Source organism: Monodon monoceros, unplaced genomic scaffold (genome assembly GCF_005190385.1).
Source record: "Monodon monoceros isolate NGI ecotype Baffin Bay Population unplaced genomic scaffold, NGI_Narwhal_1 Super_Scaffold_11, whole genome shotgun sequence".
NCBI classification, from domain to species: domain Eukaryota; kingdom Metazoa; phylum Chordata; class Mammalia; order Artiodactyla; family Monodontidae; genus Monodon; species Monodon monoceros.
The window spans coordinates 106,683,242-106,697,896 of NW_021703767.1; the positions used below are offsets into that span (position 1 = coordinate 106,683,242).

The 14,655-nt window shown below is 40.6% G+C and overlaps 1 protein-coding gene across 6 annotated transcripts in view; it reads left to right on the plus strand.

Moving 5' to 3' along the window:
- The window catches only part of VEPH1 (ventricular zone expressed PH domain containing 1), a 278,619-nt gene that overhangs the window by 192,192 nt on the left and 71,772 nt on the right, over positions 1 to 14,655 (plus strand). For all 6 annotated transcript variants that reach the window (XM_029214795.1, XM_029214797.1, XM_029214798.1 and 3 more), the window contains one exon: positions 3,040 to 3,157. In XM_029214795.1, the coding sequence (XP_029070628.1) occupies positions 3,040 to 3,157 (118 nt within the window). The remainder of the gene's footprint in view (positions 1 to 3,039; positions 3,158 to 14,655) is intronic.

The window sequence follows — 14,655 nt, forward strand, 5'->3', positions numbered from 1 at the left end:
GGTCTTGGCTGAGCTGTATTCTCATTTGGAGGTTCGAATGGAAAGGGTCAGCTTTCAGACTTGCTCAGGGTGCTGGCAGAAATTTGGCAGGGTGGAGGGGTTGTTGTAGGACTGAAGGGCTGGATCTATTACTGGCTGAAGGTTGCCTCTAGGTCCTAGAGGCCACCCACAGTTCCCAGCCATGTGGCCCTCTCCATAGGCAGTTTACAGTGTGGCAGCTTGCTTCTTCAAGGCCAGCAGGAGAGTTTCCCTATGCATCTGCTGGCTACATGGGCTTTGTGTGTGTGTGTGTGTGTTGGGGGTGAAGGGAGGAGATACATAATAATACAATCACGAGATTAATATTCTATCACCTTTGCCATATTCTTGGTTAAAAGCAAGTCTCAGGTCCCTCCCACACTTAAGAGAAAGGGATTATACAAAAGGATGAACACCAGGAGGTGGGAATTATTAAAAGGTCACCCTAGGGTCTGTCCACCACAATGCCATTGAACGGAAACACTTAATGAGTGACCCTACTTAGATCTAAATTATTTTTATTACTCTTCTGGAGTCTAGTTGTCTTAAAGGAAGTTTGTAATTCTCTAACCAAATCAATTTTAGTTCTCTTGCCTTAAAAAACAAAAAGCCATACAGCAATTCCTGGGCAAGGCCTAGAGAAGCTACAGGACCCAGGAGGGTAAAGAAGATGAGTAGGAAAGAGAAATAATGACCTCAAGCACATTGAAGAAGTCAAAATTCCAAAAGTTTAGGTATCACGAGTTGATGGTTTGTGTTTGCTTGTTTTGTGATTTATTTTGCTTTGATTTTCCACCAGTGTTTGGAACTACCTGTGTCTCATTTGTCTCTCTATTCAAAGTTGACTGTTACTGCCAACTTCAACAGTTCATAGAATTACCATCTACTTCCTCACTCATTCCCCTTTGCATGACACCTAAATCCTCTGAAGAAGTAAGTCTGCTTTTGACTTGAGAACTTGAACACTGGGATCTCGCTTGCCATCTGTCTTAAACTTTTAAAGTAACTTTTTGCCAAGACACATGTGGATTATGAGCAACAACCTGGGACACTTCTGGTCTCAGAACAGGAAAATAAAGGAACCCTTAAGTATTATTTTAAGTACTTTGTTTGCTAGCAGTGTTTGTGGTGAATGGTAAATTGATCCTTAATTGTGTGGGAAATAGAGAAGTGATCTGCATGCCAATGGCCAAGTATAGACTTCAGAGACTTAGCAGTTTTGAAACTGATATTTATGAACATCTGCTTTTTCCCCATAAATTTTAATATGGATTTCATCCTTTGAAACCTACAAAACTCCCAGGTGCTTCTTCAGTCTTTATCTTGGAAACATGCTTTTTTAAAACATCTCCTTTTTTTCATTGAACACATTCAACATCACTTTTGCTAAAACAACATTTCTTATAAACAGTGCCTATTGGAATGCCTAAAAGATGGTATTAAATGTTAGCAGCTCAAAACACTGTGTTCAGCATTTTGAGCCTCCAAAATGTCCAATCCCAGAACACAAGCCGTAACAGTCTTAATAAAGGATGCTAAAAAGAATTCATTTCTAGTCCCAGTTTATGCCTTTCTTTATCCCACAGATATTTATTTAATGCTTGCTTATTTTTAGTGCTGACATTAGAGCAGCCAATAAAACAAAGTCCCTGCCTTCATTGGGTTTTTGTTCCAGTGAGTGTAAATGTTCCTGAAAAAGAATTCACTTTAAATTTTCATAATACTGTTTGTATAGTTCATTGGAAAACTTTGCACTGGGCCTGCAAACCAATGATACTCATCCATTCTTGATGTTGGACTAGATTCTGGGGTTGTAACTTGTGAACGCAGTAGATATGTTTCTGCTCTCAAGGAGCTTAGAGTTTAGCATACTTCTCACCTGTGTCAAGAAAGGCAGACCCAGGGAACTTTGAGGTAGGATCTGGGTAGCCCCTGATCATTCTCTATTTTAGATCCGCTGTAAGTAGGGCTAACAATGCCTCCATCCTTTGGCTCTTGGGCATACTAAGAGCCGTTACTATGGGTAGAAGATGAGTGTGTGGACCAGAGGAAAGGAAATAAAATCACAACTCAATAGACGACAAACAGAGAAATCAGCTGGGCACGTGCAAGGCTAGAAAAGACATTAAATCCCTGCTAGGAAAGCAACTTTTTAAGAGTGCAATTCTGACCACTCTGTAGCAGAGGCTATAAGTCATTTACATAATAGGAAAGCCTCAGGAGGATAGTAGAGCTATTTAATTTGGTTAAGCTAATAGTTTTCCATCCATTTACAGTGTAATGGAACCTCCCTCCTCTGCCTCTTAAACAGGAGCACATTGGCAGGTTGCCACAGGGCACATAAAACAGGGGCGGTCTTCTTGGTGTGTCAATTCTACTCAACCATTTAGAGGGGAAAAGGTAATTAATTTACTGATAAGTAATTTAAGGCATTATTTTCCATTAAAACCAATGCAGCCATATAATGGACTAGCATGCAAAATTTGCATCCACTTTTAAGATAAGCATGAAACTAAAACAGGGCTGGAGCCAAGGGCTGAGGGATTAAACCCTCTCACACATTTTCTATCAGCCCCCTGTGAAGCCAACCTAATAAAAATAATTTTTTGGTATGAATAATTGATCCTCAATGTTATGTAAAGTGTAAATAAAAGACAAGTCCCCCAGAAGCATTCCTTTCAACCACACTGCCACTTGGATACCCCAACTTTTTAGAAATTCTGGAGCTGCTGTTAGATGTAAGAAAATTCTGGGCCACTTCACTTCCCCACAACCTGACGCCCAGCCCTAGGGCCCATGCTCGCTGCCTTCCACATTTAAGAGCACTGCCCTGGGAGAGTTTGAACTGGCTGCTGTGTTCCAAAATGGGCCAAGAGAGGTTTGCTCAATGCCCCCTCCTTGTGCCTGGCAGTGAATTTGAGCCCTGGACGTCCTGCTTCCATATCCCATTTTCCCCCTCTCAGAATGCTATGCGGCAGGCAGACCCACTTATGTTCTTTGTGCTTTGTGTTCCTGAAACAGGATCTGGACCAGGTACAGCTGCATCTGGAAGAAGTGAGGTTCTTTGACGTGTTTGGCTTCAGCGAAGCAGCAGGAGCGTGGCAATGCTTCATGTGCAACAACCCTGAGAAAGCAACTGGTAAGAGCCTCCCTCCCCTGGCTGCTGAGAATCACTTGTGCCCCTGGGATTTACAGGGATGCATGATCCCCACCGTTCTGGTTGGCTTTCTTCTTGCATAAACATCCTAAGTTGGCATAATGCACAGAGGTGTGCCTGACTGCCTCTGCTTCATGCTGAGAAAGGTATCTCACCAAAGTGGGAGTGAGAAAAAGGGAGGATGTTGAAAGGGAGAGAAACATAAATGAGAAATGAGCAAGAGAAACAATGCCTACAATTATATGGCTATCGAGAGAGTGGTACTGGCCATTTTGCCCTGAAAACATTCTTCATTTCGACCCCGATGACCCTGAGGGTTAGAGAAAAACAAGCATCCTGTCAAGAAGCCCAAGGAAACGAGACCACACTAAATGAGTGAATGGTTGCACAGGCCTCCTCATCTCATAGTCCTCCCTTACATATGTGCTTGATGATTGAACTGGGTGAAAAGTGAGACATTTAAAGAGTAGGGAATTATTTGAGAAATAGCTTCATAGCTGGTTATTTACCCTTCCCTTCCTTTCTGCTGCCCAAGGAACTTGGTCTACTGACCTTGCCTAAAAAATAATCATTGTTGGTGAATCTGAGCCAAGCTCTATGTTAAACATGTCAGTATCTCATTAACCTTCACAGTAATCTCATAAGGCTAGTACTAATATTATCTCCATTTTACTGATGGGGCACCTGAGGCACAGAGGGATTTGGGAACTGCCTGAGGTCACACAGGTAATAAGTTAACAGCGTCTGGATTTGAACTCAATCTGACTCCAGAGCCCATGCTCTTAACCAACTCTCCATGCTCCCTCCCAGTTACGCTTGCCCCAGTCTGACCAGTGGAAATAGGTTGATAAAAAGTCTAATCTTCACAAAGTTATGCTGTCCTTGGGAACAGAATACTTTATCACCAATGTGCCCTCTTAGAAGGCATAGAGCTCTCAACACTGACACTGCTCAGGAACTGCAGTTTAGACCAAGAGAACGGTATTAAAACACTGTTGAACACAAACCACTTTGTAGATGAACCATCCTCTAGAGAGCCGTTGATTATACCACCTGTACCCATTCCTTGAATTGGGGGATTTTGTGCATCTTAAAGATCATCCATTGTGGCAAGTCTATCCTCTTGCTCAGCCAAGAAGTTGAGACTGAATCGGGAAAAAAATGTGTTTATTTGGGCAGATGGAAATGTGAGGGGCTCTCAGAGAGGCACCAACTAAAACGTATTACCCCACAGAGATGGTATGGGTGGAAGAAGCTGGCATTAAGGATAGCAGCCTTCGTGAGGCACACATTGCTGGATGATTACAGACCAAGTCTGAGTTGATGCCAGAATGAACGCCCCAATTTTTAAAAAGTTAATTTGAGCAAAGAAGGAATTGAGGAACTGAATGTCTCCATTATGAAACTTGCTAATTAGACCTTATTTCACCTGTGAAAAAGACAAAGCATAAAAGAAACCTTATTTGAGATCGTGGCGAAGTAAGGTGCTTATCTGAGGTGGCTCTGAGGGGCCCTTAAGAATTTCATTCCAAGTAAGCTGAGTCCTTACCTTAGTTCAATAAACATTGAATCATATCTGGCCAAGGGAGGCTCAGGAAAGGGCCTGCAAGTTAAAACCACAAAGTGCTCCTTTAATATATGTTTTCTCAAATTCACTGCCATGAACTTGAAAAGAACATTTTGCACATTCACTCGTTCTTATTTGTGTTTCTCACAGTTAAATATAGACCGAGAACATATAGCAATAAAAATTCAAACAAGGCCAAATATTTTATAGCAGAACATACTGAATCAAAACGTTTGGTGCCGAAAACTTAGCGTGCTTAGGTTTCTTTTCTCATTTCCTTTTGCTCCATGAAAGGGGATTTGAATCTGAGAGAAATCCTATTTTAAATTATTATTTTCACCAAAAACTCTTGACTCTCTGAAAAGTTTATATAGGTTGTTGATCTAATTTTCTTATTTTTATATAGCATATAAATTATATATTTAAGTGAAAGGTCTAACATAATACTGCTGACACATATATTATTCATAGGGATGATATTTGCATTCATGTTATGCTTAAATTGTAAGTTTAAAGGTGATCAAGACATAAATATTGGGAAAAAAAATTTTTTTTTTCCAAGGAATAAATATTTTGTTATTTGGTTATGCACAGCTAGCATAGTACTTGGGTCCCATTTTTCATTTATGAAATGCACGTTTGTTGTGTTGGTTGAATGTCTTCTCCAGGCTGAGCCTTGGGATAAAATATGAATAAGGTACAATATCTCTGCTCTGAAAGGATTCATAATCCAGTTAGGGCCAGAAGACATATATGGAAACATCTAACATACTTCCTTGTATGTTTTTAGCATGCAATAAATACCTGTTGAGTGAGTCAATGAATGAATATTACTTAGAAATGGAAAAGTCAAATACATCTTGAATATTAAAATGTTTCAAAATTGTGATTATGTGTTAATAATATCAAGTACATCACTATACCATACCCATTGCATTCTGGGTCTGGTAAATGGAGGTTGGTGCTTCTTTCCTCTTTGAGAGAAGTCACCGTATATACATCAGAGTCTGCTTCCCTGTCTTTGCTCCTGATGTACTGTGCCCAAGTCCTGTTACTGCTCTGGTTTGGTGAGTGCTCCTGCAAGGCCCAGATGCCCTGTCAGCCTCAGGGAGGAGGGATCTAAAGAGATAGGATTGGTGCCTAGGACAAAAGACTGAAGAAATTGCATTTGGGTTTTTTTTTTTTAAGGTATTGGCAAATGGTACAATGTTCTCAAATATTTGTTGTTCCAGTATTTTCTAATGAGGCCATTAGAAAATTTCAGTTAGACATCAGGAAAGTCATCCTGAAATATAAATCCTTCTTAATAATGTGTAAACTAAACTGTGGGACTCCAGAAATTGACAGCAAATCAACTGGCTTCCACGGTCACTTTAAGGACATTCTCCTCCTTGGGTAAAAGTCACATCACCCCGCCAACTCCCAGTCATCTTCCCATCAACTCTACCGTCAACACACAGAAATGCACAGAAGTTTACTATTTGGTATTCAGAAAAATATTTTTTTGTCCAGTTGGGTGTGAAGTCAGAGGAAGCTAAATGCTAGCATAGTGTAAAGGTCTTAAAATTATAAATTGCTGGCATTTATCATACTAACTATGTGCTAAGTCTTACATGCATTTTTCTCACCATTATTGAGTCCATTTTACAGATCAAGAAACTGAAACACAGAGAGAGGTTAAGTACTTTTTCCAAGGTCACACAGCTACTAAGTGGTACAACTAGGATTTTAATCCAGGTTAATTCCTGAACCTGAAATTTCAATCTCTAGGGCAAATCCAAGTTAAGCACATGGAATATTGAAAATTGCAAGAACAATTATTTCATAATGTTATATTGCATTGGAAAGACCAAGGAGTGATCTACTGATACCTCTCTGATGACTTAATCTACTCAAAAGATGAGCAGGGGTTTTGGTATGATAATGTGTGGGAAATGATTACATGTAGGAAATGGTTACGTAGAAGCTATTTCCAATCCCTCCAACTGCTGATTCAGTTTCTGATAATCATTTTATAAAAGTACAGAGTAGAAGGTTAGAAAGTCACTGAAGTAACTCAAGAATCCTCAGAGACTTGCTTGTTGGTGTTTATTGCCAATCCCATTACCCCACATGAATGAGAGAATAGAGGTTGAGCAAATAGATCAAACAGAACAGAATCTATTTCTGGAAAACCAAACAAATCCCTTTATCAGTCATCCTTGTGTCCTGGAACTGCTAGTGCGTGTTAACAGTAAGAATTAATCAGCTGGACCATCCTGGAACACATCTGGCTGTCTATTCAGTCACATTGTTTTTTTTAAAGGAAGAGGAGGAACTAAATCGTGACTTTCACTCTTGTTTCTTGAGACACATGGGATGCCTTTGTTCTTACACCCTACAGAAAACAACTCAGAGATGTCTTGGTTTTGGCACTTGTGTCTCCCTCTGTAGATCTGAGCACTCGCCAGTGTGATCACTCTCTTAGTCACTGGATATTTAGATATTGAATGTGATTGTCTGTAGGAGGTCTCCTTAGGTTATAAAAGAGAATGAAAAACATTTTTTCAGACAGACTTCAACCATCTATCATGATTCCTCTTTAGAACTTGATTTCAAACATTTGTGCTATAAGAACATGCTGTCCATTATATCACATGGACAAATAGAGATGGTTTCAAAATGCTATCAGGATAAGAAAGACCTCTGTCAGGAGATATTCTTCAGACACTAGAAACTGGTAACAGCAGTGTGGCTCTCCTTTGCTGGACACCTTCAGCGTGAGCTAGATGGCTTTCCACTCCAGACACCAACATGAAAATGGACTAGGGACTTCCCTGGTGGTCCAGTGGTTAAGTCTCCGTGCTTCCACTGCAGGGGTCACAGGTTCGATCACTGGTCAGGGAACTGGGATCCTGCATGCCGCACGGCGAAAAAAAAAAGAAAATGGGCTAAATGACCTCTGAGGACCGAACTCATAAGACATGAATAGCCTGTGGGTCCATTAGTATGGAACTTTTCCATTTAATTTTAGTGCCAACTTTCACAGAACTTTAAGGGTGACAAAAGAAAACCCACTTTGGATTTATGCAGTGACTGGGTTTGTCTTATGATGCCTTCCCTCCTACCACAGTGTGTGAGCATGTTGTCTTCCATGTTAAATGTGGTTGGAGTGCCAAAAACAGGACAGTGGTTGGGCAGGATAACATCACATTTTCACACGTATATACTGTTAATGTCTCGGTTCATAAGACTGAACCCCAGACTGTTGTTCAAAGGTACTTTGAATTAGTTAATGACAAAATAAATACATGCTCATCAACTCAGATAAGTTATTATCCTTATCCCGAAATCTTTTTCCCTTTCCCCTCTTCCCATCTCCCTGTTCTATGCCTCTCTGTTAAGCCTTCCCACACTCACATTCTCTCTCTGTCTCTGTCTCTGTCTCTCTCAAACTCACATACAAACACACACACACGTGCATACACACTGGCATACATGGACACACCACCCCAACAGAATAAACTCTCTCCTCTCTGTCCTTTCCGTTCTCTGCCCACACCTTCTGTAGTGTACACAGCACGTTGCCATCAGTCTCTCCCACTAGACAGTAAACTAGAGGTGGAAAAACCATCCATTATTTTTCTTTGTATGCCCTACCCAGTACCTGGCACATGGTAGCATTTAACAAGTATTTGGCATATAGATGGGTGATGGAGTAATTCATGGATCATGTAAAGTGATAGGATGATGATAGAAGAAATAAGATTTGTTTTGAAATGCAACTTTAAAATCTAATTCTTTCTCAAAATTAAAAAAAATAACTTACTAAACTGAAACCTTGAAATAGCAGCTTTTGCAAAGTAAGCTTTTATAAGAAGAAAATGTTGCTATGTACAAAGTTTCAACACTATATGGTTACCCAATTTTAATATTTTACTAAACGGTTTCAATACACACAGAGTTCATAGTAAGCTTGCTAATAACCTGTGAGCCTCTATGAGAAATAAGCTAAGATCAGTAGCCTAATACCCGGCAGGGGTTAATTTCCATTTTTCAACCAGCGTCACTATCCTAATGCTTCTGCCTTTCCACATTGGGTCAACAACAATCTTATCTTGACAGGCTGAAAGTTTACTTGCAGCAAAGCGTGAATCGCTCTGTGGTTACCCACAAACAAATCATCAGGCACTGAAATGTGTCCTCTTACACTCAGAGAACAAGCCGAGTCAAGACAACCCATGGAGGAGGAGAAGCATGCTTTAGAAAGGCAGACTAGAGTGAATAAATCAGTCTCTACCACTTTACAGATTCGAAGTGACATAAGAATTTTTATGTAGTTTTCTAAAATAAAGAACTTAATATCTTTTAAAAGAGCTCTAGTCATCACCTTTCAGAGTAATCTTACTTTTTTATCTACCTATACAAATACATTAGGAATGAAATTTATTTTTCAGACACAAGCTCCTCTATGTAAAAGACATAAAAGTGCATTTAGCGGCCACTGAGAATGAAGTCATCAAATACCTCACATTTTGCCTTGGATCTCGTCCCTTCCACCTTCTCAGGAACTCCACAGCGTAGATTACCCTTCCTCTCTTTTTTATTCAATGTCTCCCTCCAACTTTAACTCCCATGGGCTTTTAAACACTTTCAACTGGCTTAACGTCTCCTTTCCCTTTACCTACTGCCTCTCTCTCACCTCCTCTTGAAAGCCAAAAGAGTCCCGTCACTGCTCACTCTGAATTTCCTTGCCTCCTTCTCCTCCTGCTTCAACCCTCTCTAATCTGGCCTCTAAGCCCATTATCTCTGTGGTCATTTAAGGCCACGCAGGTCCCAGGCACGGGGTATGTTCAGTCCTTGTGTCACTTGCCTTAAGCAGCATTCAATTCTGTTGGCCAGTTCCTCCTTCCTCAAACATTTCTCGCTTTGCCTTCTGAGACAGCACTTCTTGGGTCTCACTCCTACTCTAGACACTCCTTCTCAGCCTCCTTTCCAGGCCCCCCTTCCTCTATCCACCTATTCATTGTCAGAGCACCTCTCTTCCCCTCACTGTAACTCTCTCCTCTGTCAATCTCCACTGCTTCTGCGGCTTCAGTAACCTCTTCTATGACAAAACTCCCAAATGTGTATCTGCAGTCCAGGCCCCTCCTCTGATTGACTTCTCCCATCACCTGCTTGGTACTTCAAAGGCATCTCAAACTCAGTTCATTTAAATTAAAACTTATAAGGGTCCCGCCCTTGTCCCCTCCCCCCCCCAAAAAAAACAAACAACACTTGATTTTCTTCCAGCATTCCCCATTTCAGTAAATACAACATCACTCATTCTGATGCATCAGTCAGAGACCCACTGCCCTCTCTCCTACCCCTATCTAATCTATCACCCAGTATTGTGGATTTACCTTCTCAACTGTGCTCAACTCTGTCCACCTCTCTCCATTGCCCTAAAGCAAACTACCATCACCTCTGACCTAAAATAATGGCAATAGCCTCTTGACTGTGCTACTTGGACCTTCCAGCCTCCTTCCCACATTGCAGCCAGAATGACCTCTTCGAGGCACAAATCTGATGGGACCACTCTCTGCATAAAACCTTACCATGGCTTCCCACAGCTCTTAGCTTAAAGACCAAACTCCATACCATGTGCCTGAGAGCTTCACATGCAACGTTCTCTCCCAGCCTTTCCAGCCTCATCTTGTCCCCAGTGCCATCTGCTCCTCTCTGCTCTGCCCAGAAAGAACTCCTTTCAGTTTCTTATACTCACCTCACTTCTTCCTGCCACTATGCTTTTGTATCTGCTGTTCTTCTGCTAGGAGTGCCCTTTCTCCCCTCATCACCTAGTTAATGTAGATCTTAGCTTTCCCATTACAACTCAGATTCATTGCCTTTCTATAACCTCCTGATTTATGCTAAGGTCCTCAAAGTACTTCGGAGCCTCTCCCTATAACACTTGATATACCTGTCATCTTGTTTTTTGTTGTTGTTATTCTTTCATTTGGTTGGCTTTTGCATGTGATTATCTGATTAATGTCTACTTCCTGCAGTAAACAAGTTCTATGGAGGGAGTTCCCCTCATGCATCTATCCTCAGCCCCTAGCACACAGTAGATACTCAATAAATACCTGCCAAACAAATGAATGACCAATTTTGTATTTTCTCAAAAAATTTTTAGTAAAATTTTTCTTAGGCAAGTGGTGACAAAAAACAAATTAATGAATTCACAATAATTCATTGTAAGAGAAACAAGGTATTCATATGATGACATTTGCAGTGTATCTTTTGTGCTAAACGTATTCTTTGTATAAACAGTATTTTCTTAATAAGCTCTTCTCAAAGGTACTATGAGAGATCATTTTATTTAACAGAGAGTAGTTATTGTGTGTGTATGTATGTATGTCAGATTCACAGAGTGTTATGGTGTATATGATACAGATAAAGCTTCCAATGCAGACATTGTAAAACTTCTATTTATTGCCAAAAGGTTTGAGGCCAAGTGTTGAACCACACCAGATGGAAATTGTGTTAAGTAATTCCACAAAAGCAGTGTAGGCACACCTTAGAATGCTCTTAAACACCAAGAATGTACATGCATGCAGGTGGGACAATGGCTAACGTGTGCAACTTGTACAGCCCAAACAAGGTGACCCTCCTTATCACAGAGCTGGTACAAGTGTGTCAGATCTATTTTTTTCCATACAAAGAAAGCTGTACAATGTCAAGGCCATGCCGGAAAGCACTCAGCATTTTAAACTGTCTAAAATCCTATGGTCAGGTGTTGCCAGCAATACCTATCCATGACATCATATTAATGAGATGACAGCATGGGACCAACATGGGAAGTGTGTATGGAACCCTTTTTTATTCAAAGTTCAAGAATAAGGTTGAGCAATTCTCTCCATTCATTTCTCCCACCCCTGATCTTTTCCCATTGGTCCCTATCAGTCGTTACTGGGCAAGTCTGGGCCAGTCTTCTTTGATAGGTTCCCATAAGGGCACAAAGGTGACCATACTTACTGCTCAGAACTTACTGAGCAGGTTACCTTCTTGGCAAGTGGCCTTAGAATTTTTCTTTCACTGATGACACCATAAGTAAGCCAAATTCCACAAACATTGATTCTGAACATTTTCTTCTATAACTCTATTAACTTAAGCCAAGGACATGCATGTGATCTTATACTGCTATCCTATTCTTTAATTTTATGGAAAGGTCATAACAATTTTCTTCCCACTATTGGTTTTGCAGTTTTACTATTTTGGGTATTGTACGACCTATTACTGTCATCTATCATGAAGCTACTATCATTTCCTAGAAGTTCCTGAGCTATGTTAGAATAACCTGGGGATCCTGTTAAAAACGCAGGGTCCCTCACCCTACCCCAAAATTTTGCTTCAGTAGGTTTGGGGTGGTTCCTTGTAGCGTGCATTTTAAGAAGCCAGCAGGTAATTCTGATGTAGGTGGCCCTCAGAACAGTTTGGGAAACACTGCTCTACAAGCTTATAAAAGAGTAGTGCTGAGGCTTTTTTTAGAACAACATTTCAGTGATTAATAGAGAAGCCTAGAAAGCAGACTGCATTTTGATGGGTATGAAATTACTGAGAAAGGAAGCCATTCGGCACATGTGAAAGTGCCCTCAAAGGGCTGCTGTCAAAATGAGTTTGTCCTTTTTTGGACCCCACGCATCTTGTAGGATGTTACAAAATGGATGCTGGATGATAGCTCCTCGTTTATTTACTACTGTAAGGAAATATGAGCTTCTAAAACACTGCCTGGATATTCATACGAAACATGCCATTTGTTACAATCCTCAGTGATTTCAGAAACCACAGATGCTCAGCCTACTAAATGTGGCTCCTATGACCTCCTCATTTAATGATTCTATCCCTCTTTAAGCATATCCTCTGTAATTAGAGTTGGCTTTATTAGAACTGGCACACATACAAGAAAATCAGTAAAACCATAGAAGGGAATTGAAGTAAAGTTGAGACTCTCAATACATAAAAAATAATTCCCCACAGACTGTACAGGAGTTGTAATTCCCAGAAGCAGTCATTTCAAGGGAAAAGTTTTTAAAAGACATACTTTTTCTCAGTTCTTCTTTTAAAACTAAGTATTTGAGATTGACGTTTTTTCTTCCAGAATATGCCTTCTTTTGAAGGTATTTGTCTTTAACAATCAAGAAAAAATATCTAAGAATTCGAACATCACAAATTAAATTCACAACCGTCTTAATTATTCTTGTACAATGCAATATTTTCAAGACAAAAGTTGCGTAAGCCAGAAAGCATACATATAAGGAACTTCTGGGTATGGATAGAGTTCGGTACAATGTGAATAGTAGTTAACGGTGGGGGACATGTCACCACCTACTGTCATAAGAATAAGCAGGAACTCTGGAATAAAAGGGAGCGACCACCAATGATGTGGAAAAGGCTCCCAGTGCAGCCCAATCCACTATTGGATTAGCTTGAATATGGCAGTCTTTGTGAACAAGTGGATCTGTTACTCAACAACAGAAGAGTTCACCTCCCTTTGGGACTCTGAATTGCTTGTGACACCTCAAGTTCAAAGCCTGCAGTCCTTGGACTTTAAAAGGATTTCCTGTCTTACTCTGAATTCTCTCACTGTTCCTAACACTTTAATATAGTATAGGTTTCATTACATCCTTAATTGGAGGGAGGGAGATGGGTTTTATCCTAGAGTCATTAGGATATGGTATTTATAAAAACCACCTGGTCATCATCACAGTAAGAGATGATGATGATTTTATGGTCATGATCATGGTCATGATCATGATGATAGTAGCTACTATTTGTTGACCCCTTATTATGTACCAGGACTTAGTTAAGCAAGGCTACTGTTAACCTTTACAGCATTTTTGTGCCTTTATTTATGGTGGATGATGTCCACTTGGGGGTGTAGACTTAAACAGCAAAATTCGGGCCGAATTTCAGCCCCTACTTACCCCTTGGCTGAGTGTTTTTGTGCAGTGCACAGCCATTCACAGTGGCCCTGTTGTTAAGCATGACATCTTTGGAGAAGAGGAAATTGAAGCTCAGTGAAGTTAAACAACTTGCACAAGACAAGTCAGCTGTTAAAGTAACAGATTCTGGGCTTCAGCTGAGGTCTGACTCCAAAGTCACTGCCCTTACCTCATCAGCCCTAGGCCTAGGCCAGAGAAAGTCTTTGGTACAGCCCTGTATGATTTATTATAGTAAGGAGTAAACATGGCGTTCAACACACTATGTTTAACTAAATTATAATTGGCTAAAAACATATTCACAATTGCAACAGATCTTAAAACAAGGTGGAGACCTTGAATTATTGAGCTCTTGTGCTCTTGAGATAAAGGGGTTATATGACTACAGAAATTATTATTTTTTATGATGTTATGTTACAAAGTATTAGCTTCCACTTTGCACGATGTCCAGGGATCTTCAGGATGAGTCTCTTCTTGAATCTCACATCACATCTCTTGTTTGCCAAGCCCCACCACGTTCCATCACAAAGAATGAGTGACAGTTCCTAGAATGCATTTCATGCCCACTCTGTCGGCCTCAGCCCTTTGCATATGTTTTGGGTTTTTTTTTTCAGAATATCCTTCTTCACTTCACCTTCATCACTGCTACTTGTCCTTCAGAATTCAGCTCAGACACATTTTCTCCAAGAAGCTTTTCTGCTTCCTACACCCAGTTTAGAATAGGTGCCTCCCAGGGTGCTCCATTCTCCTTACTTCTGGCTTTCAGTTACATTCTGGCAGGAGATCAGAGGGAGGGAGCAGAGTGAGGTCTGCTTATTTATTCCCGACTCCCTCCCTGCTTGGTCACCGCAGGTTGACTGTGTCCTCAATCCACAGCCACAACTCCTGTCAGGCAGCGCTCTTGCATACAGGTCTCCTTCTGGGTCCTAACTGTTCTCTTCGCTTTCCTCTTCAGC